This window comes from Aplidium turbinatum, chromosome 5, assembly GCF_918807975.1.
Source record: "Aplidium turbinatum chromosome 5, kaAplTurb1.1, whole genome shotgun sequence".
In the NCBI taxonomy this organism is placed as follows: domain Eukaryota; kingdom Metazoa; phylum Chordata; class Ascidiacea; order Aplousobranchia; family Polyclinidae; genus Aplidium; species Aplidium turbinatum.
Window position 1 is genome coordinate 32,038,170 of NC_137476.1, and position 24,773 is coordinate 32,062,942.

The 24,773-nt window shown below is 37.0% G+C and overlaps 3 protein-coding genes across 3 annotated transcripts; 1 reads left to right on the top strand and 2 right to left on the bottom strand.

The window, feature by feature from the left end:
• Positions 1-269: 269 nt before the first annotated feature.
• LOC145771308 (uncharacterized) lies at positions 270-2,102 on the bottom strand. Its single transcript, XM_082583053.1, has 4 exons — positions 2,029-2,102; positions 1,371-1,526; positions 841-997; positions 270-421 (listed from the first exon to the last, which is right to left on the bottom strand). The coding sequence occupies exons 1-4, from the start codon at positions 2,074-2,076 to the stop codon at positions 405-407; spliced, it is 378 nt and encodes a 125-aa protein (XP_082439179.1). The 5' UTR covers positions 2,077-2,102; the 3' UTR covers positions 270-404.
• Positions 2,103-2,859: 757 nt separating this feature from the next.
• Positions 2,860-24,596, bottom strand: LOC145771134 (FERM and PDZ domain-containing protein 2-like). The gene is made up of 14 exons (XM_082582871.1): positions 24,449-24,596; positions 23,464-23,550; positions 22,905-23,026; positions 22,030-22,266; positions 21,506-21,588; positions 21,044-21,126; positions 20,568-20,758; positions 13,846-14,035; positions 13,443-13,569; positions 12,420-12,552; positions 4,911-5,114; positions 4,217-4,357; positions 3,645-3,715; positions 2,860-3,253 (listed from the first exon to the last, which is right to left on the bottom strand). Exons 1-14 carry the CDS (start codon positions 24,594-24,596, stop codon positions 2,860-2,862), a joined length of 2,211 nt encoding a protein of 736 aa, XP_082438997.1.
• On the top strand, positions 6,078-12,258 carry LOC145770128 (uncharacterized). The gene is made up of 11 exons (XM_082581714.1): positions 6,078-6,249; positions 6,600-6,799; positions 7,174-7,595; positions 7,768-8,016; positions 8,314-8,594; positions 9,101-9,261; positions 9,694-9,798; positions 10,134-10,271; positions 10,559-10,705; positions 11,002-11,071; positions 11,512-12,258. Exons 1-11 carry the CDS (start codon positions 6,078-6,080, stop codon positions 11,640-11,642), a joined length of 2,076 nt encoding a protein of 691 aa, XP_082437840.1. The 3' UTR covers positions 11,643-12,258.
• Positions 24,597-24,773: the final 177 nt, after the last annotated feature.

Below are 24,773 nucleotides of genomic sequence, written 5' to 3' on the forward strand. Positions count from 1 at the left end.
GATAAAATGTATTTTAATGTAGCTTTTATTTTGTTTTTGTAAATGTAATCAACTTAAATAAGTTAAATCTGATTAAGTTACTTGGCTTCGTACGCCTATGGTTCAACAAGACAAACTCTCTACCAAAGCTCTGTAAACAAATATGTAAAATATACTGTACAAAAGCATCAAAAAATATAAAAATAATATAAACATTATGAGTATCAGACACCAAGACATTTCAAGAAACACCGATTAATACAACAACATAGTATAATACACAGGCCAGTAAAGGACATTGGATAGAAAGCGTTCAGGTAAGATCAACAAGCCTATGATCGAGTTGTGTTGAGACTGATTTTAATACGTGATAGGTTGTGCAATTCTATAACGCACTGTGGGCACGTACATTCTAGCAAGTTGTTTCATGAACATGGGGCATCTGAAATGTAAAAATTTCACTTACTAGACGTTGCAATTTGGCATAGTAGGCTATCAACACTAACTAGAATGTATTTCATTATTCTATCAACATCACTTGGGAAAGCAATGACTGCAGACATAAACACGAGTTCGTACAAATGTAGATAACAATAATGCTGATACAAGCAACACAAAAGCTTGACCAAACCAGAAAATATGCAATGAACGACTGAACGTACATTTCAGGTTATCAGAAAGATATATTTACTTGATGTAACAAACCGATTTTCACCTGAGTAAAATTATAAAACGTTATCATGTCTGCTGTCTGGGTTGAAAGATGATTGATTAAACTGATACGAATTCAATTAAATTATGACTAGGCATGAAGAAAAAGTGTGAAGCTTTTCTAACAACCCGTGACATTGCCTTTCTTACCTGATTGAATCGTCTTCAAGGTTTCGTTTAATTTCTCTACGCTTGGTGGCACTAGAGCGTCATCACCAAGCGAGCTGCGATAAAAGCTTCTGGCGGTAAGATGGATGTTCGCTTCAGCATTTTCCTTCCTGGATGAGGAATTACCCATCGCATGATGCTGAAACGAAAAGGATGGTAATCACGATGGATATTAGGTTGTATGCTAACTCAGAAGCTTTTGGTTTTTCTCAAGTGTCGACGTTGCTGATAGATTTACCAAGAAAGTAAAGAAAGCAAAATATCAAACGCTTAGTACTTTAAATAACACTTCTAGCAACTTTGGCTGATCTTTTGGGGTTTTTATACAATCGTATATGATCCATTGAGCCGAGAGCATCAATTAATGATTCCCAACCAACTAGCAAATCCATCGTTTTTTTTACATTGATTTTACGATTGCAGATGTTGAAACAATGTAGCAAAAGGTTAAGTTGTTCGCTGGATACGCAAGTGAAGTGCAAAATGATGTGATAATTTTTATGGAAGCTTACTTGGGCTATTATCTTCGCCTTGTGCTTGGTTCGAGGCAAGGGGGTGGGACTAATTACTTGGCCAGCAGTTGTGGAGGATTGGCCGTTTTCTGGAGCTTTACTTGGCAGAAACCTTCCGTTGCCTTGTTCTTCACTGCTACTGGGAACTGATGAGTGCTGGGAAGGTAAGTTCAAACATCAATTTTGTACCAAGCACATGAAAGTTCAGTAACAACTATCGGATGGAAATGGTGACAAATAACGTGCAGAAAATATGCACCTCATAAGATCGTACTTATGAAAATGTAAGTTCTAAGTTCTACTTTTTACGTCGTCTCAACTTCTCAACGTTGCCAGATGTTGCAGCGATGTAAAATAAACAACTTGTGCTTGCTGTAAAGACGTGATGAGCCGAGTTTACTTTCGGAAACTGTAGCTTCATAAACACAAGAAAATATTATCTACAACAACTGCAACATTGGTTGATACACATCCCAGACAACAACATCAGTCATTTTTGCATTGATTCAACGTCTGCAGACGTTGAATCAATGCAAAAATGACAGGGTTTGCTGTCTGGGATGTAATATTGTACTGCAAGCTACTTCAACGACAAAGAACACTTAAGAATATATGCAACACGTTGTGAACAGCGTGAAAGAAACTTGGCAGTTCTTACCAAAGTAGATGATGTGGATTGTGATAATATACTTTCCAAGCGTTTCATTGTCAAGTCAACTGTGTCGCCCTCACTTGGTCGCAGGCTCTCTGTAAATTTAAAGCAACAATCCTTGTTTTTCATATGGCCACTTGTTAATTGCGATGTTAATCAAGAGTTTTCTTAACTGCGACTGCTTTTGTTGAGCACTATACACGTCACGCAATTCAGGTCACGCACATATCTACGTTACGCAATCCACGTCACGCAGATATTTGCGCAATGAGATGACGTAGAAGCGTAAGATTTGAAAACTTTCAAGTGCCTTGTCTACACTAACTTCGCTACCAAAGCTGCAGAAGTACAGTAGTCCCTTAAAAAATTAAAACCTTTCACAGAGTCGAAATCTTTTAAAATGACTTTCTCCATCACAGTAATAATTCTTAAAGATACAAAACGCACACGTTTGAAATTGGAAGACCTTTCAAAGCTATAACGCGACGGCGGTATATGGTTGGAATTTGCATAGAGATAGTCTCATTGGATTTCAGTTTGTTTTTATCTTTCGAATTAATAACAACATCTTGTTTATAAATTAAACTGGTATTAATACTACAAGAAGTGCTCAATGCCAAGCAAAAAGTCAAGCAGAGCAAATTACATAAAATTCAGTTACTGTCTATTTCTATTCTCTAAAAACCTCTACAGCTTGTTTCACTTGGGATCATCAGAAGGTCCTTATTCAAATAGAATAGAATTCTTGTTTATGAATTGTATAAAATAATGCTTATGTGATACAAGTCCATCCTCTGATGATCTTGATGAAACAATCAACTGCTCAAAAGGATATAACTAGAACGTGCCTCCAGTGTTAGATTTTTTCCGCGGTTTTTTGTGTACATCGATGGTAGATGCGAGTTTGAAATCCCTTTTAACCAATTGATCTTCCGTGAACTCTGTGTCAACAGATGAAGTAGAAGAAATATTAGAATGTCTCCTCAAAACTTGGTTATTTCTTCGAAATTTCGGGTTGTTGTATGTCCATGGGGACGGGGGCTTGCTTTGCGACGTTTCACCATTGTGGGTATCAAGCTTTGGGGAAGCTTGGGTGATTAAACTGCTGTTTAACGTTGAGGAAAGCTTTGTAATGTCGTCAAACAGGGCAAGCGGAGAATATTGGCTCGGGGAGCTGTGTTCCGAGTAGAATTTGTGCAATTTTCCAATGACAGTCACAACGTACTTTGCCCTGAAAAGTACAAACGAAGACTTAACACGGGTAAGTTTGCCTCATGAGAGATGCACTACTTTGCGAATTGAGTTAGCCACACCAAGCAGTGAGAACAAAAGAAATTGCAAAGAAACTCGAATTTAATACAAAGCTATAATTTCCAAAAAAGCAATATTTTGCATTATTTGGCTGTTGTTTTTATCTCAAAGGCAGTTTTAAAACTTTAGATTGTACAATTTTCAATTTGTTTAGATGGAAATATTAAAATTAGACTTAATTAAACAGAAAAAAAAAACGTGATTTATGTACTGCATTTAAACAATTTTCAAACATCAACCTACATAAACAGGTCAAGACACACACGTAGTCATATACGTAATTACATATATAAAACGCTCAACATACAGACCTTGCTGCCTCTGGCTGATAGAATTTTAACTTTACCTCGGGCGCCAATTTTGTCAGAGCGATCTTGCGACCCTGAATAAATATTTTACTTGTAATGGATTATTAATAACATCCTGAGTGTAAGTGCACTAGTTACTACATGTGAAACAAACTAGGATTCGTTCTTGCTTGAGAGCAAGATATATTTCTATACATAATACAAAAAGCTGGTGCATTAGCTGATATGAATGATGTATAAATGATGATATGGTGAACTGATATGAATCGATTAACCTCTTTTTCAAGATAGGTTTCATCAGACTGTGTAAAGTTATCTAAGAATACAGGACTAGTGAGAACATGAATCAAAATACAAACCACGCCACTAGCTTTAGAAAGCGCTAACAATAAAGAAGAAGAAATGACCTGCACAATTACCCACGTAAACTATACAATCTATTTCATTGATGCAACATCATTGATTGTACACATTGAATCGATACTAAAGGAGTAAAGTTTGCTAGCTGGGTATATGTTTAGTTTTTGGTTCATTGCCGAGTAACTTACAAATTTAAGACAAAAAAACTTAATTACGTTAAAAGCAATCTTCTTGAGTTCTGCCCATTTGAAAGTGTGCCTTTTAATTCGATTGAAGTTTCCTCTCATGTCGAATATGGTGATCCCCAAGGGCCCAACACCGATCCAGGTGGCATTCTCTTCTTTACAAGTCTTCAACTACAATCAATAAGAAACAAACTTGATATGGTAACTTTTGCATCATTGGTAACCTCACCACCACAGGTAAATTATGCTTTTCAATTCGCCGTATGAAACAGCTAGGTCAAGGCTCGAACCTTGACTGACTTGAACGAGTGAGTACGGTCAAACTGCTCGGTCACTGGGTTTAGACATGCCAGGGAATATCCGGCTCAGTTAGAAAACATCTGTCTCCTTTATCTCGTTTTAACGTCCAGCGATGTTGTTACGGTAAAAGTACAACTTTGCTAGGTAGATCTGGGGGGCGTATGGTGAGTTTATAGTTCATATATGAAAATGCACTTGATGGTGAGGTTACAGACATGCTAAATTAAATTATATAGTTAAGAGCTTTAAGAAACGGTTTAAATTGACAAAAACGCAAGCACAAAAACTTCTAGCTGACTATATTTAAGTTGGAAGTAAACAGAACTGTAACAACGGGTTGAAAAGTCAAAATTCCGTATCAAAATATTTGCAGTCTATTTTCGTCAGTGCAGTATGTTAATTATATGAGAAACGTATAACTCACCCGATACGCCTTATGAAAATTCATGCCATACTCGTCTAAGCGTTGTGCTTTCCTCAAAAATAAAAGTCGGGCTTCTTTTTGGCCGATGCCAGCCAACTGTCGGTGCAGAGCGGGAAGTTCTGAACGGATGTAGGATAACCCAAGCTGGGACACAACATGAGGAGACAGGAATTCCTCAACAACAAAATAGCTGCAGCCATATTCCTGCAAACAAGCATGTACACTAATATCATACAAATACACAACATACGGTTATGTGTCCTTTGCTAAAAATAGCTATCGATGATAATTTGAAAACAGTTTATGTACAGTGAGCAACATACCGTGCACGTGCAATGTGCATGGATTGGGGATTAGAAAAACGCTTTTGATTGTAGCAGAGTTGTCAAAACGTTTGATAATCAAGCATCGCAGTCTTGTGGTTTCACTGTAGCGGAGTTTTGACTTGCTTCTGGTAACAGCTTTCCAGCAGCTATTGTTATAGCTAAATTCTAAGTAAGCTGGCGTGCAAAGATAAATTGCATAACTAAATTGTTTTGCTACTAAACACGATACACTAACATACAACCGAATATAAATGAGAGATCATGGTAACGGCAGAAAAACTTTTCATAAAATTTGAACCATAAGGTGACGGAATTAAGACCCGTGAAAACAAATTGATTGACGCCAATAAGAAGGTGGTTTAAAATTCAAGGTAATCTTTACAGTAGCACTACAATCATATCAATATTGAATCTCAACAATGGAAACTAACAATTTCCGTCTTAAGCAAACACTGAGGCACTCAATGAATGAGGATTAAGAAAAGAACCTCAAACAATGGCTTAAATCAATAAAAAATTCTATACTATTATTGCCAGTCGTAGCAAAGAAGAAAAAGAATACTTGACAACTGCCTTTTTCATGCTTTGCGTTCACGAATGTTATGAATAGAATATTATTCATAGCAACCTAATAGTTTACCAAGGTGACAAAATGAAATTTTTGTTGAGACGTTTCTGTTAATAAACCATACGTTTTGGAATTAGCTGAGATTCAGGCGAATTCAGATTGAAAAGCTATCTTAGAGTCGATAAAAACTGTTTGAATTTTTCCAATAAATTTTGATGTTTTTTTTATGATTTTAATGAGACTCTAAAAATTGCACTTATTTGAGTTTAAACAATGGGGAAAAAGGACAAGAAACAGAAGAAAGTAAAAGAAGCAACAAAACCTGTTTTGCCAAAGGAGGAAGAGGGTGCTGATGTTAAGGAAGTGCTTCAGTTGTTCAATAAAATAGAAGAATTGGTGGTTGATGGCGACCCAAGGATAAGAGAGGCCCTTAACCAAAAGCCAGGTATGAAATATCGAATCCCGATCAATCTAAGGTGATATTAGGTTGAGAAATCCATGCCTATTACGACAATTTAGCTCTGCTAAAAAATCGTTTTAAACAGAAGAGTGATACATTTTGTAAATTAAGATCTACTAATGGGCTTCAAGTTATTTGTTCAAGTATTTTGAAATGCACTGCACAGATAAAAAAAATATATAAATCGGCATTTCTTAAAAAAGAATTTTGCCAGTAACCCTATAATTTATTTCAAGTTTACCCAGCAAAATGGTGCACATTAAGCATCAAATATATTTTCCTTTCCAAAACTCACTTGAAAAAAGAGAGTAATCAAGTGATATTTCTTATCACAGCAATTCAAAATCTACTCCGGGATGACAGCAGCTTGTACGGCCTTTCTCCGCGCTCTATGATGGTGCCAGGTCAGAACATTGTGGAGTCAGATGGCCTCATTAAAGAAACAACTAACACTTCTCTGCTTTCACAAAAGAGATTTCCTCAACAAAACAAGCAATTCAGCCCAAGACTGCAAAGAGCTCCACTTCCAATTCAGGCAAGTATAAATACGTAAGACACACTAGAGTTCAACTCTAAACTACCTTGATAGATAGAGTGTCCACATTGCAATGTAAACAAAACGTACTGGCTAAATCTTCCAATTAAAAAAATAAAAATAAACTAGTTGTTTTTGAACCAAAATAATAAGTGCAAGTCGTGCATAGGTAGCAAAACCACTACACTATTACATGTTCTAAAGTTTGTTTTGTATGAAAGTTATAACTGTTTGTTGATGTGAATGCGGCCGACATCAGTTCTCAGAGCAAAAACTGTACCTTAAACTTAAAGTTTCTTCACAGCCAGGTAGAGCATGGGGGCCAACTTCAACTGAAAACAAAGCAAAAAAACATTTTTTTCTGCAACTTTCAGGCACAATCATTAAATAGAAGCCCAAGAAAGAATATAATTGTTCCGCCAATTGCAATTCCGGAGAACAGTACACTTGGCGACACATTCACCGATGGCTACCACGCTGCGTTGATAAAGCAACATCCAGATGGGACTCTTGAAAGCACAAGAGTCGAGCAACAAATCCCAGTCATTCCTCAACAAGAATTACGAAGACAAGCCATTCAGCAGCGTAATCTAATAGCTCTTCCCCCGCAACCAGCTATCCCAGTGGCTGTGCAGCAACCAAACAATAGGTTGGTTTATCGGTCAAAGCAAGCAACCAAAAAACAACCATCCAAAAGTCAAGTAGAAACAATGGCTTCGCCGCGTTATCATTCTTTTGTTTATGATGATGGTAAAGGAACGAATACAGTTCAAATCCAAATGGGGGAAATAAATGCGTAAGTTTAACTATCACGAGCAAGTAGCTTAGTATTTAAAAATCCAGGTTTGAACTAATGAACTGAAATAAATACTTGAGTGGCGGATACGTGGTAAAATAAAATCTTTTTTATAAATTTTTACTTTAAAAAACTAAAATAGAAAATTAACACAATACTGTTTTTCTGGCAGACCTGCTCAAGAAACCACAGCACAAGATAGAAAGAGATCTCCGAGTCTTCCTAGACGTCATGTAGAGCAGGGCACCACACAAAGTTTTTCACTACAACAGCTTCCCGAACCACAATTTCACAGCACTTTGGCCATGGATCAAATAGCACCGACAATAAGCTCAGTAGCGTCAGCAAAGCAGAGCCAAACAGCAGTCAATTCTAAAGTCATTGGCGAAGAAGGGGGAAGCTTGGCTTGCTTTGGGTGCAAGTGAGTTTTTTTTTCGGTTAAAATATTTACACTGCGACCTGTACCTGTTTAAATACCACAGAGGTTCAACTTTGTGGAGTACGTATAAATAAAGCAAAAATTAGGAAATTTAGTCAATAAATTACCATGTAAAAGCAAGCTACTGTCATTACGAAGGTTATGTAATAGAAATATTTAAATAGATGTTTCTGTTTTCTTTGTTTCTGCATAGAAAGTCTTCACCAGCAAAGCGTTAACACTTTTTGTGATATTTATTTCATTTCGTGTAAAACGTTTTATGCATAATTGTATTACCAGGCTCCAAGTTCCTAAAAACGGAGTTGAGAAAAAGGGCTTGTTTCGCATATCCATCCTTGACATATCCCAAGTTCCCCACAAGACTGATCGGATCTTTTATCATACACAAGATAATGTCAGGTCTGTTGTGATGCCTATAGCCCCAGCAGTGAAGATCAGTCCTGTAGACATTGAACTCCTCAAGCCAATCACAGTAACTCTTCCTACATGTGCGGCCGTGCATGATCAAATGCAAACAGAGAGTGGCGAAAATGAAGCAACTACTTCCGATGACCACAATGGTAAGTAACCTTAAACATGCTATTGTGTAGAGTTTCGTGAAAAAAGAAAAGACATTCACGAGTAGAGTTCTTAACAGAGACTCATCACATAGTATTTTTCATTTATTTCTTGACTATTTTAGTGAAACACATTTCAAGTCAAATAGGCTACACATGTTTAAATAAGAAGCTAGAGCTCTAGCCTAGAGCACATTCTTCTTCTTTAAAAGTACTCCATGATGGATTCAACTCAATTACATAAAAATGTCGAAATGGACTCGGCTACGCGAAAATTACAACACAAATATTGATGAAAAGCAATGCATGCCCAAACAAAATGTGTTTGAAATCAGAACATTTAGAAAGTCAGGGTAAAAAGCTGAACTTTCATCACACAACTACACAAGTTTTTCTAGCCGTATAATATGCATGATGTTCGCAAAGCACGTACGGTAAACATTTTTGAAATAAAAACTATGATGTTAATATGAATTTTTGTTTCTTTTTACAAAAACATTTGAATTTAGACATCAAAGCAGACAATATCATCGTGAAACTTCGCAACAAACAGACAAAAGATGTTTGGGTGGACACAGACATTGAAGTATTCCGCTCATCAGACAGTATCCTTTTCAAGACGCAAGATCTCGGAGATTTTTGCGCATTTTATAAAAATGATGATTCAGAGGTATGCTGTGCTAGCAATAGAGTTTCTACTGATTACCATAGACCTATTTTCACACTTGCAACGATACAAAATTATCAATGATTAAGAGTGAAAAAAATAACCTCTGAAAACAAAGGTTGTAAAATTACAGTAATAAAATTATACGTATAACTGCTGTAATTTTACACTAACAATTATTACTGTTCTTAACTATTTTCTTCCCTGACAACTTCTTGAAAAGTGATTGTGTTTCTTAGTTCGGTACTCTAAGTTTATTAAACAGAGACAAGGACTTGATGTCTACGACAAAACATTTTTCTGAGTATTAAGTTAACTTTGGGTAGGATTGAACCAACCCCTAACAGTAAACAAAGCTCTGATCCAAACTGTTTACTGACAATTCTTATCAATTTGTTGTATATAAAAAGTGACAATCTATTATAGGCTGGACAGGTCTTAAACAAGAGGCTGGCTGTGTATCTATTCAAGAGCTCTGACGACCGAAAAAAACAGTTTATTTCCATTCTCATTACTGAAGATTTACCACATGTTATTCAGGTAATCTTGGTCAACACACCCATAACGTTGCGTTATAGGGTTAGATGGCTAGTTCAAAAACAACAACACAACACCTCTGTGATAGGGAGCTAAACCTGTCATGAAAAAGTAAAAAGCTAAAGAAACAGTATTTCCAGAAATACTTGTTGGTAACAACACAGAAAAAGTCTGACGATATTCTCATCCCTGGATATTCTTATCTGGAAACAGATTAAAGACGGTCGTAACAGCAGCTGTTTTTTATCTTGTGAGGCCAAACCGTTGAGAAAGTAATTCCTTCACGTTTAAATACAATTGGCAGTTTAGAAAAACGACACGTCTTTATTTTTCTGCAGAGAGGAATAGAAAGTATGCCCCAGTGGTTGAAGTACACCGACAGCTGTTCCAACATTACAATTCCAGAAGGCAACAACTTTGTTGTCTATATTGAAGCTGTGGACCGAACTCTCTGCAGCGCGGATGCAAATAAGATTGTAAGATTCGAGATGTCGAGATGATTATAGTCAGTAAACAATGAGGCTTGAAATGGCAACGCTATTTTGCTGAATGGCAATGCAAAGCCTGTACGAAAGGAAGACCGTGAATAGCCTACATTACCTAGCCGTTATCATAGGCATTGGGACCGGTTCATGTCATCAACTTAAACTGGTTTTACTTCAATAAAACAGCTTCATCGTGTGGCATTGCCTCGCCGTAAAGCAATTTAAAACTTTAGTTTACCAAAGCCCTGCATTTTGAAAGAAATTAAACACATTCACAGGACATTCCTTGGGAAAACTTGTGGCATCCGGAATGTAATATTCGGAAACATATCCACGTGACGTTGATGCAACGAGACGTGCCTGCCCTTGTTCAAGTGTTCGTAAACGATGGAAAAATAGTGCTGACGTCAGAATTTACGTGGAAGGTGAGCAAATGAGACAATGGTCGACTTCAGAGGAAAGAGACTTTTTTTTAAACTTAACGTGCCGTGCAAGCATTCAAATCATATGCACAAGTCAGGTTTCATGGAATTTCTGAGACTTTCTAATGAACAAGTGTCGTTCTATATTTAGTTGGATATTGTTAATACCACTAATTTAGTTTCGTAAAATGTTCAACAAATCGCCGCCTTGACGATTGCATAGTTCGATCCAAAAGAAATAAACAGCAACACAGCTAAAGAGTCTATAAAGAAATATTTTATTGACTGAATTTCTACAGACAAAACACCATGCAATTCAGATGCCGGATTTGATGACAACTGGAGAAGGGATATCTCACGAACTTCAAGGTAAGTAATAATTTGATCGATCACCTTTCATATGCGTCTATAAGCAGCTACTGTAGATATTGAATACAGTTAACCGTGTCCGTGTTGAATATCTGTTTGCGACATAGTATGACACTGGTAGAAATGATACGAGCTGGTATTGATTTACCACTTTGCTGGTTTAAATCTATAATAACAAGGCAAGAGAGAAAAACGTAGCAAAAAATAGCTCCGCTGCTAGTGTTACTTATGTATTGCATGGTACATTTCTACAGTGGATCAAAACATAACATGTACCGCTTGTTACGCTTCCTTCCACGCTCTTGGTTTTTCAACGATTCTTCATAATAGAAAAATCAAAATAAGAGTTAAAAAGTTGCTGTTCAGTGGATTATTCGATGTAGATTATACCATGTATGATTGCATCAAGCATAACTAAATTTATGTATGATATGAATCAGATGAAACATGGCAAAACGATCCTGAGAGATTGGAAATGGAAATGTTGAAGAAAGTGACATGGAAGCCAGAGACCCCAATCTCAAAGTTCGTAACCAACAAAGGACTTCTTAGTTACGCCGCCATGCAATAAGAGCACATACCCTGTTGAGCAACCATGCAGGATATGCAACAATGCTCACAACACAGTGTTGTCCTACTGTACCATTTCGTCAATTTACAGAAAATTATGAAATGAAAAAACTATAATAGTATCAAAACTGTTTTAGGAACAAAATTCATCGTCATTTACCTTCACATCGGTTTATCAAGTACCTAGACAGTTGAATCAATGTAAAACTGATGGGTTTTGCTGTTTGGGTATGCAACAATGCGCACAACACAGTGTTGTCCTACTGTAACATTTCGTCAATTTACAGAAAATTATGGAATGAAAAAACTATAATAGTATCAAAACTGTTTTAGGAACAAAATTCATCGTCATTTACCTTCACATCGGTTTATCAAGTACCTAGACAGTTGAATCAATGTAAAACTGATGGGTTTTGCTGTCTGGGTATGCAACAATGCGCACAACACAGTGTTGTCCTACTGTAACATTTCGTCAATTTACAGAAAATTATGGAATGAAAAAACTATAATAGTATCAAAACTGTTTTAGGAACAAAATTCATCGTCATTTACCTTCACATCGGTTTATCAAGTTCTGCAGACGTTGAATCAATGTAAAACTGATGGGTTTTGCTGTCTGGGTAGTAGTAACTTACATGACAAATAAAGTGACTTCAAATCTGATCGTGCGCCTCGACAACGTCTTGATTTGTCAATCCGGTGTCACAGCAGAAACCCAAGATATCTTGAAGCTCTATGTACATCACGTAGAATCAGAAACAAACCTCATTCAACTCACCGTCTTATAATCTCCAAGCTCACATTGCAATGCTAATGCTGACAGTGCCAATGCGTCATCATGGGAACTCGTAACTCTCTCGTCGGTTATATCGGCTCTTAGTTGGATGTACATTGCGCTCAGCAGCGTTGGGCTAAATATAAATGAAGCTTGTAGTGGTAGTGGCAAGTGGTGAGAGCGCCTGCACGACGCTTGAAAGGTCACTGGTTCGACACCGCACCAGAGCATACTTTTGTGTCTTGGCAAGTCACTTAAAGGCATGCCGGAAATAAGAGCAGCTGACTAAATAACAGTGCAATCTTGTCATAACTAGATGATTGCACTACTAGCAGTTGATCGCTGTGTTGAATTTGTAATTTGGACTGCAATTTTGAATATAAATGGGTGCGCAATAAAAATATCGCGATTGTGCCAATTGCACAATTGTTTACATATTTTTCATATATACATATTATACATATATTTGTTTACTTGACCGTAAACAAATTGTTTACGGTCAAGGTTTCTAAAGTTTTATTTTTTTTTATATAGCCTATCTTACGACTAAGATTTAACAAAAGCACACATTCATTTTTTATAGATGAAAGTTTTTAAGAAAGGAATTTATTTTTCCACCCAGTACTTCATTTCACAAAGAGTGCATGATATGAATAAATTAACTTGATAATCAAAATTTTGGAAATAATAACCAAAAAAATTATTAAGTTATGTGCTCCACCTGAAACTGTGTACTGAAAAGTGACTGCAAACTCGCCCATTTCTAATCCAACGTATTCAAAGTAACTGCAAAGCTAGTACAAAGTAGATTTGAACAGAATTGAAAATAGCACGTTAAAAAGTAACCATGAGGACGGTTGCATGCAAATGAAACCAATAATATGCAAAGGATAACTTCTGAAGTAGTCACGGCACAAAAATAGCCAGTAAGATACGTAAAGTAATGCTTATGTCATAGCGTTATCGTTACTGTATTGGAATTTTTATCATTTCTACACGTATTAGTATCTTATTGTTACCGCTCACCTAACCACATGAGTATCTGGGGGGAAATATAAGATTCGTAAACAAAAAGCATCATTCATGGAGGATGGAAATTGTTGGAAAACTTGACTCAAAAGTGTGGAGTTGTCAAAAAAGTGGTAGTCAGAGTCTAAAAATAAAGGCAATATTATTATCTGTAGGTTATCTAAAATAGTATCGTGCACTAAATTCCAAAGGTGTGGCAATGTGGCATGTGCCAACCGTACAACCATGTGTTGCAAATACAACCATAGTACATGTTTAAGCTGACATACAAATTGCAAGGTACAGTGCTACAGTCGGCTAATTGTAAAACACATACAAATCGTTATGTGCAGACACTGCAGAGGCTAGCAAAGTTGTTAAGAATTAGTTTATTGTGAATTAATTCTGCAGACATGCATACCTATCCAGGTGGCAAGAGCAAAGTGCTTAAGGACATTTTTGTCTTCTATTTTTGGCAAAAACGTAACGAGGGATGTTTGCAACAAGTCAAGAATTGAGGTGGAAGCAGGATTTTCCACAACAACAGAGACCTTTGAGTGGTTGACAAAAGATACAGCAACAGACACGGATCGAGCAGCTCCGCTTTCAGACTGCAAGCAATGAATATAGGATTGTTTTAGCTGACATGCTACATGAGCATGCAATACAGTATGTTAGATATTATATACTTGTTTCGTGCATAAGGGATTGAGAATATGTTAACAGTTACCTTGTATATAGTACGGTGCGCTATTGAGTTTGAACGTTGAAGACTTGTACCAAGCATTTGTGAGAAAAACATTCTTCTTAAACAAAACATTATAGAAGATTGAAGTTATTTGAAAGATTTAGTTTAGCCAGTAAAACGTTTGTCTTGCTTTTGTTTCGAAAATGCAATTTTGCTTCGTGATAACTTTGAAACAAAACGATTTACCAATTATTATGCAGCCTGCACAGGGCTGCGATTTTTGCCTTTTTCGGTGACGAGGTCACTCGACACGCGCCATCACTATTCGACAAACACCGTACCTTACAGAAATCGGGGGGGGGGGGGCATCACGTGATGCAATCATAAGAGTGCTGACTTACGTAAACTTTCTTGCGCCAGGTAGCCTACTTCAAAGCAAGGTCTAAAATCGACGCTCGAGAAACTCCCAAGGCGTCAGCGCCGCTATTTTGAACACTGCGGGAGAATGCTTTGATCGAAGTTCCAACTTCTGGCATCAAACATTTCGCAACACACGTTTCGTGCTATTCGACACAACGGGTTTCTTTTATAGATGAAATAACCTAGGCTACGTTGAGTTGTCAACGTCTATGCCAGTTTGTATTTCGCCGTTTGAGCCAATCAACAATATTGCTCTGGTAAAATGACTGTTGGATACTTGCTATGAAAGTTTTTTACTTGTAGAAAACAGTCTAGTTTCCGACCAGATGTTCAGAAATACAGATGAAAAAAGCCGCTATTTTTATGGAAAGGAGTCCTCTTCCAGAACATTTTGAACACTGCGGGAAAATGCTTTGAACGAAGTTCTAACGCCTGGCATCAAACATTTCGCCACACACGTTTCGTGCTATTCGACACAACGGGTTTTTAACTTTCTTTTATAGATAAAATAATCTAAGTAGACTACTTTTAGTTGTCAACGTCTATGCAATTTTGTAGGCTATTTATGTCTGACTTATGCACTTGTTCCAAGATTGGAGAAATGTTCTGCAATATGAATAAAGAATAGTCGACAGATAAGCACGGTTGCAACTCGACTTCCTTCCACTAAAAGGGTTTTTGTGATTACGTAATGGGCGATTTTGCACTTGCATTCACAAATGCACACAACCCAGCTAGCAAAACCCGTCTGCAGACGTTGAATGGAAAAAAAAACGAGATGCGAAAAATATACTAGAGTACCGTAGTCTATCACGACCGCACTGTTTGATTTGTTGTGATGCAGTACAGTAATACCAAAAGTAGCGACACGCACGCTGTTACGTTAAATAACTCAGGGGGGAAAAGTAAGTTAATTTTGGGTTGATTCAACGTTCGAGTCAGCACAAATCGATTTAATTTTCCTGGCATTTTTACATCAACGTCTAGAGATGTGAAGTCAATGCAAAAATAACGCATTTTGCTGCCTGCGTAACAATGCTCAAGAAGAAATTTACGTTTTTTTTACATTAATTCGACATCTAGCGACGTTGAATTATCATAAAATAACGTTAATTATTCAACCAGGTACCGGTAACAAATTAATAGCTCACTGCGAGATGATTGCCTCGATTTACGTTTACACTAGCGTAATTTCGGCACAATTGGGATACTGCGAGCAAACACGAGTCTGTTTGATAAAGAACTAGCTGTCAGAATAGGAATCATCAGATGCTGTATCGGAGGATGAGGTTGTCGCGTCGTCACTGGAATACTTGAAGACGCAAAACTTCCCGTTCATGAACGCGCAATGCCATATGATCGGAAGCATTACTTTACTGCCAACGAACCATTTATCGAATTTCGTACTACTTTTTGGTTATAGGCAAATTGTTCGTAAGCAATTGTTCGTAAAGCAATTGTTCGTAAAACAATTGTTCGTAAACTGTTTTTCGTAAAATGAAATCCGTAAAACAATTCTTCGTAACGCATTTCTTCGTATACATCAAATTTTAACTGCATGCACGAAAAAATGCTTTAGGAAGAATTGTTTTACGAAGAATTAACTTTACGAACAATTGCTTACGAACAATTGCTTTACGAACAATTGCTTGCGAACAATTTGTCGGACACCCTACTTTTTTAACTTGACCCCGTAGATTTTCTAATTCCAATTTGTTTCCGTCATAAAATTTTTACAAATTTTGCAAAATACCACACTAACTTTTCCTTCTGTTTGATAATTTATAGCAGGTAAATTCCACTTTTTAACTGTATCTTCTTTCACCATGATTTATATTCGCAACGACACCGGTAAGCAACAAGCATTCGATGAAAGAATAACTTTGCGTAACAATAAGCCGATATTTATAAGGTTGCAAACTTTCTACAGTTCACAAGAGCATTGTCAGCGCATAAAATAGCTTGCGTGATGCTCTGGGCTACCGCCGTTTGACACGCGATGAAGAAGCGCATGAAATTTCGTTTGATTAAAGCATACGGCAATTGCCGCCGCAATCCAAGGTTTGTTGATTTGGAACTGCAATGTTTTTGCCGTCGTAGATGGAAGCTAATTTCGAGGGCTGTATGCAGGTCCGGTAGGTACAGGGGTGGGCACACTTTTTGAATTAGGGGCCAAAATTATTTTGTTCTTAGACTGGCGGGCCAAGTGATCGAGCCGCCACTTACATATAGTTTGTCACACGAATAACAAAGGGACAAAAAAAACGGAAGATTAAATTAACAAATAACTGAAAAATACAACCAAAAAACAAAATCGAATTTAAATACGACGTCTGACAGGATTGTCAAGCTTTATTTTTTGCCAAAGCATCGAAATTTGGCATCATTTTGGTTGTGGCGATAGTCAGGATAGATTTGAGGTGCGCATCACTCAGCTGAGACCTGTGGCTAGATTTGTTAAAATTCATCAAGCTGAACGTCTGTTCACAAATATATGTGGAACCAAACAATACCAGCATTTTTTGTGCCACCTTTCGAATTTCTGGAAATCTGGTGTTGCTTAGCGATGCGTAAAACTCATTTAGCTTCAGGGCTTCGAATTTCTCCTTTAAAACGTAGTCACTCTGAAGATCGATCAATTCCAACTGCAGTTCTTGTGGTGCTGTTGCAGCGACTTGTGAAAGTGGAGCCGAAATAATCTGAAATGGTTTTTGGAGTTTTTCGAAATCAAGAAATCTACGGCAAAATTCGTGGTGCAAATCATTTAGTGATTTGCTGTATTTATTTGCATGTTTAGGGGCTTCTTTCATCGTCAGTAATGTGGGGAAATGAACAAAAGAATTGTTGGACATTTGTGCTGAGAATAAAGCCAATTTTGATTTGAAAGCCGTAACGCTTGTGTACATATCGTGAGCGAAGAGTTCTTTCCCTTGCAGCTTTGCATTCAGCTCATTCATATGTGTTAATATATCGACAGAAAAAGCAAAATCACAGAGCCAATCTCTGTCCTCCAGCTCAGGAAATTCATCAGCTTTCCCGATTGACTTCAAAAATGAGGTAATTGCCTCTTTAAGGTTCCAGACTCGTTTACATGCTTTACCCAAGCTTAACCAGCGCACATGAGAATGATAAAGCAAGTCCTGGTGATCAGAATCAATTTCCTCAAGAAACTTGATAAATTGGCGATGGTGAAGTCCTCTCCCTTTTATGTAGTTGATCAGTTTTACTACTGCCTTCACTACATGATTGAGCTGCAGTACAGATTTACACAGGGCTTCCTGATGGATAATGCAGTGCAAAAAAGTTATATCCACCCCAGCATTTTCCTCATTCATCTTATCTTGAAGTCTTTTTAGCAGTCCAACATTTTTTCCTGTCAAATTTGGTGATCCATCAGTGGTGACATTCGTAAGTTTGTTCCATGGTAATTTAAACCTGTCGATCACACTAGTGACTTTAAGAAAAAGGTCCTCTCCTCGAGTAGTCCCTTTTAACGACTCCATTGCTAAAAGTTCTTCTATTATCTCAAACTTGTCATTAATTCCTCTGACGAAAATCAAAAGCTGTGCCGTGTCTCTTACGTCATTACTTTCGTCCAGCGCTAACGAATAAAATACAAAAGAATCTGCTTTTCCTTTCAACTCGTTAGCTAAGTGCTCATCAATTTGTTCTATACGGCGAGTTACAGTTCTGCGTGATAAACTGATTTGTTCATATTTGCTTTTTGCATCTGGACACAAGAGACTTGCTGTCTCTACCATGCACTGCTTGATAAATTCTCCATCGGAAAATGGTTTGCTTGCTTGTGCTATTTTGAAAGCCAGTAAAAAACTTGCCTTGGTGATTGACTCAGAAACTGCACTCTGCTGAAAAAGAGTGCTTTGCTGAATCCGAAAATTTGCCACTAATCTCTGAGAAACGTCCTTTCTTTGCTGAGTTGACAGGCTGCTATGATGGTTTGCATGATTGGTGTCAAAATGGCGGCGGATGTTGTATTCTTTCAAAACAGCAACGTTTTTTTGGCAAATAAGGCATACCGCAGTTGATCCCACTTCGGTAAAAAAGTATTTCGTCGTCCACTCCTTTTTGAACACTCTGCGCTCACTATCGACTTTACGCTTCTTCGCTGCACTCATTTTAACAATATAATTTATTAACAACTTAGCAATGTCTATTTCGCTTAGCATTCCACACTGACGAAACTGTTGATAAAAACACTAAACTAAGAAATATGGTACATTACTGGTTAAATTGACTAATAAAACTTTCTGTTTTTAGTGAACCTCCCAGCAAACTGTCCACTTGAAGCGGTTGACTGTCTCTTATCTATAGTCTCGTTCTGTTGCTCAACACAACAAACAAACAAATTTTTTTAAAAAAATGAGGCTGGTAAACTGTTTGTTGTGTTGAGCAACAGAACGAGACATTACTGGTTAAAAGCAGAAAGCACTGTTGCGTCAAGCGACGCACAAATGTACCTGTGACATCATAATGCTCTACATTCTACATTGTATCGCTATTTAGAGACAAGAGGTATCTAATCCTCCTATTGAAACTTCACAATAATAAAACTTGCAACATGTCGATAACATCCGGCGGGCCAGAATACAAGAGCCGGCGGGCCGGATTTGGCCCGCGGGCCGTAGTTTGCCCATGTCTGGGTAGGTACATAACTCAGCGCTTGATACTCCTTTGCAATCACTCAACCATCGTGCGATTAAAAACTTAAGTAAGTGACTCTGTTTTTTTTTGACTCTGATACCACAGTAACCACACAACTTGTGCGGTAACTCGCGGCCAAACGCTTAAAATCGGACTCTTGTGACGTCATATTGCGGTACTATTCGACAAACAAACGCAGAATTTTTGGCCGTTCGACAAGAAAGAAAAAATCGCAGCCCTGTGCAGCCATACAAGTAAGAACAACCATATTTCGTTTAGTTTTAACACAAAATCTATTGCCTTCATTAGAACTTTAAGTGTACAACTTCTTTATGTAGAGCTTCGTTTTGACTGAAATATCGTTTCCTAGTCTTACGTAGTAGATAAACACGAATTTTGAGAATACGACTTTGCAGTGGAAACTTGTGGTATAAATTAGACTGTTAAAGCGGTATATTTCCTAGAATATACTTTACATAAAAAAGAGCATGTTTCAATCTATAAATACCAACCTCGTCCTCGCCATTATATTTTAAAGCTATGTTTATCTTTCAATAAAAATTATCAAAACCATGGTTCTCCACGCGCTTGTATTTTTGGCCACGTTGCTGCAACGGCGGATTGTATTGCACAACACACCGCATTATGACGTCAGTTAGAGACAGACCTCGAAGGGACAATCGCTTTTACAAGTCCTTTTATTATTTGATGCCAAGCTTATCTCGGCTAGTTTGGTCTCCACTCAGTTCACCTTGAACTGACGTCATATCACCAGATGGCGTTGACGAGTTTGCCACTTCCAGGTAGCGTGAGAAGCGCTAGAGAGCGTGGGAAAAAGGTCTGTTTCTTGGCTGTGGGCCTCAATTGTAAGGAAGTGAGTTTTTCAACCGGTACCGGATGTCTTGGCAATGGATTCTAGCCAATGTTAATTCGATTGTGCAATTGCACTTTAAGTAGGTTATAATATCAATTTTTCTCAAACTTCCGTGTGACAGTTAGTTATATATGAAGTCATTGTGAAACAATGTAAAAAAATTCATTTGAAAACTTTATATTCACTGAAAGCGGTTGAATGATGCAGCGAATAATGTGATCGTGTGTGATCACTTTCCAGTTACACATCTTGGTTCGACTCTCAGCAGAAAGTTGTTGTGCAAACAACATCGCTTCACCTCTAACCTGGTTGTAAATTGGTTGGGCGTCGTTGCTAAAAGAAAAGCAGACGAGAGGAAGAAGGCCACCTATTCTCAATAGTACAAAGTCGAATGCAATGAGAACCTGATCTTCTGGTTTCAGAGGTTCCATAACTGACTATTGTCAGACTAAATTTGTACGTTTATATTCACTAATTTGCAATAACGTACCTTTAGTACCTTTATGGAGACTGTTGTGATTTTCTCATTAACTTTTAGGATACTCTTGAGTGGTTCAATTGGCAAAAAACTGGCTGAATGCCTTTTTTCGATTTTCTTTCTCACATGTTGATCCATGTCAGAACTGCAATCTTTTTCAATTTTTTTCCGGTTAGATTTATTTGACTTATCTTTTAGCTTGAAGTCTTTACCTAAAATGAAACACAGATCAGTAAAGAAAGTCTGCTAAATTTTTGCCAAAAAGAGCTAGGCTATTGATATCATTCAAAATAAAATACGAGATCTTTGTAGAATAGTTTCATGAATTCAAAATATTGAGCAAGAAAATGACAACACTTTCTCCTGAAGAACATTCCGCAAAAAATGACAGTTCAGTTCATTGTCATTAGCCGAAACTCCAATCAAAGTATCATATAACCTAAAAAATATTTGTAAGTAAGAAAATACAAGCATGCCAAACAACTTTGTAACAGTACCTTGAACTTGTGACGAGCCGGTCATGTATGTCTTTCCAAAAAAGCAACCCATCTGGCTGTCCATACTCGACGAATCTGAAAAGCTGTATGTATGTGCCCAACATTAGTAGATGTTTAAGTTCTGTCTTTCAATGATGCGGAAGTGTAGGTAATACAGTAGCACAAAACTCTAGTAGTTGATTAAAGAATATTCAGTAAACTAGCCTATGCAGTGACTGTGTAGCATTTCAAGGTAAAACCGTATGTTTAGTAGGATTAGGATATTATCATTATCATCAAGTTTTACTTTTCAACAACCAGGTTTTACGAAGCATTTCTACAATACATTAGGTAAACCTACTCCAGACCATACAACTAAAACTTACAAAACTACGCATTTAAAAATTCCAAACCCATGTTGCCAATGATGGTTGGGAGTTTTTTTATGCATTTTTAAAACCCTACCAGATGTTTCAAACCAACCTGCCCGATGTACCATTCAAAGATGCAGAAGCATCCTCACTTGCAAATGAAGATTTGCTCTCATTCACAACATCTTGTCCAATCTGTAAAAACATACATATTATGTGAACACTTTAACAAAGTTAAGTTGGTAAAAGTAATTTTATGAGTAACGGAATAGAGCTTCTTTAACAGCACCAGATTAATATCGGTAGCTTAATGATAAACAATTGGCAGACACAAAATAACACCTTAATGTAAGCTAAATATTGCTGTCCATTACTGCTCAATAAACCATGTGACATGCCACACTAGGAAAAAAAATATTTTATATATGGTATTGGTACAGAACAAAAAAACTTGCAACATCGCATCTGTTCACTACATGGTCCAAAACAAAGCACTATTGACCATCAACGTCTATCAATAACACATAAAATGTTTAAAGCTTGCTAACAATGTTTTAAATTCATTAACAGACATGGGGTAACTGAACAACAAAACAATATTTAATGTTTTAAAAACTCATTAAAAATTATAGAAACCTCTTCATTGCTGCCCAGAATCGAAGCACAAAGATTTGATATAACCAAAACATCATCACAAGGCTTTGCATTGAGTTGATGGTTACATATTTCCTGCACATGATCTACTGTGCATATCTCTTGTTGATCACACATGGTGGTGAGAAGTGTTTGGAGGCCACTTGAAACGCTTAGTGGAAGGCTCCTATCTAGTTTGTATTCAGCACACCATAGAATGGTTAAGGCAACATTGCGAAGCTACAAAAGAAGTAAGGTTACTAAATGTCAAACACCCAAAGAACTATATAAATATTAATTAGAATCACATTGAATAACTTTTTTTTCAATGTTCAAATTGCATCACTAGGCTATGGTATGGTATACATACACTCTACTGCATCCCACTTTAAAAAACATGTTTTGTCTAATGTAAACTGGAGCCTAGCTAGATATACTGCTTTTTAAATGAGAAAAATTAGTAGTATAATATACAGAAGATCAAAAAGTTTGTTTGAGCTACATTATGCATAATTCCATGCAATAAAGGATAAAACTTTTGTTCATGAAAATAACCATTGTCATCATTTGAACCCCTATTTAAGCCGAGGGTCAATTGTTTTACTAGTTCACCACCTCATGTTTCCAAAGTTTATCCAGTCAACTGCTGGAGAGCAACCCAAACTCAGGTCTCTCCATTCAAAAGCGCAGAAAGTCTGATTTCTTTTGTGGGGATAGGCCAATAGTAAGGTATATAGTTGTTCATGACAGCATCTGCAGTCTGTTCAACAGAGCGCTACACTCGCAAGAGTGTCACACCATGAACAATAAGGATGGTTCAAAGTTTTGAGAATTGAAATTAACATAATAAACAATGCATTTAATTCATTGTAAGATACCTGTTCACTCATTGTTGGTGATTCAATAAAGGAATCAATCTTTCCATCAAAATTTAACTTAAGGCAACCAGATGGAAAAAGCAGCACATGGCAAGCAGATATTCTGAAGTATGGTAAACCATCTGCAACAAAAGGTTTATTTTACACTACGTGACATTGAAAAATAAGAACTTTAGCTATTAACTGCTATAAAATACACTGATTTTGCTTGGAAAAAATTGTCTTGTCTTAAATTATCAAATATATATCAAGAATAACCTATCAGAGGCTTTGTTAGTAGTCAGTACAAGGATAAAGATTTAAAACCAAACATAGTGATACAGTACGGTAACAATTATTATACTTTATAATCTGCGTGATAGAATAAAAATGAAAGCTTCTGGGGCTGTACAAATTTGATTTCAAATGAGTAACCATGTCTTGCTAATTTTTTCAATAAAAGTTGCATGAAAATATTTTACATTCTACGCATACATAACATCAAGCTTTTAAAAATGTTAAAGTTTCTTTCAGCATATTGATTGGTTATTGAAGCAAACACTATAAAAGTTTTACTAACCTTTGTGCTGTGATAAAGCCTGCACAAGATGTCGTAAAATTACCCACAAGACATCTTCTTCTAATGGTTGTCCTCTCACTTCTAGCACTTCAACCAAGGTTACACTTATTTCAGAAAACATAGTAAGGTATCAAGATTGCAAAATCTACCCATCACTTAATTAACACAAAAGCCCTTATTTTTACACTCTTTACAGTTACATCATATCCTACCATCTTTCACCACACTGTGGATTGAAAACATGTCTTATAGAACATTGAGACAGTGGATTGCTTAATGGTGCCATACTGCCATATGTATAACCATTTGAATTATATAAATGTTGTTTTTGTTTACCCAAGCTTGTAACATGTACCATGTTTTTAAGCAACAAATTTATATTTTAATATTTAACCGAAACTTATCAGAATTGCAAAATGCATTTCAACACTGCAAATTCAAAACCTAAGTTCTCACAAAACTTAGGTCACGCTTTCTGTTTAACCAATGTCATACAGAATTTAGCTCAACACATCTGTATTTCTAAAGCGACACAACTATGTAACCGGCTTTGCTTTCATAACTCTCACAATAGGCTATTAGGCTACTGATAAAAAGGTACTAACCGGCATATTATGCAATAAGCGGGGAATTGAAAAATGCTCACACTCAGTGACAAACTTGCAAAGCGAACGGACTGAACATGAGAACGAGAAAGTAAAATTCAGGACGAGAGAATGTCGCTTATCTGACACCCGTCTCAACAAACTAAATTGGTTAGACTTTTCTCAATTCCCCGAATAGCAAAATTGTAACTTTGATTAATAATAAAATATATTTAATATTCCATTTTACTTGTTAAATTTTTGTAGGAAATCATACCCCTAGACCTAGACAGAAACCTAAATTGCCCTTTTTGTAGCTAGAGACTCAGAGTCTCTCAATAACCAAAAGTCTACACTAAAAATATAGCCAATTATAAGCAAAACCCTACAAGCTTACACACCCGGTAGTTGAAGGTTTGGATTAAGGCAAGGAAGCCGATATTTGTGTCCACCTTCCAGCATGCCTTTGAGAACACGGCCCGTGTCCAAAGACACAGCCGCATATTCTTGATCAGTGTCAAGCAGACACTCTTTGGCGAAATGGCCCATTTCGGCGAGTCCAATTCGGCTAGTCCGATTCGGCGAGAGCCCTTTTCGGCGAGTTCCCTATTTGGCGATTTTTTAATTTTTTTTTAAATTATCGAGTACCAGAGCCTAATTATCATTGCCGTTTTAGGGTTAGGGGTTGGGGTAAGGGTCTTATTTCAACGTTTGGCGACGTTAAAA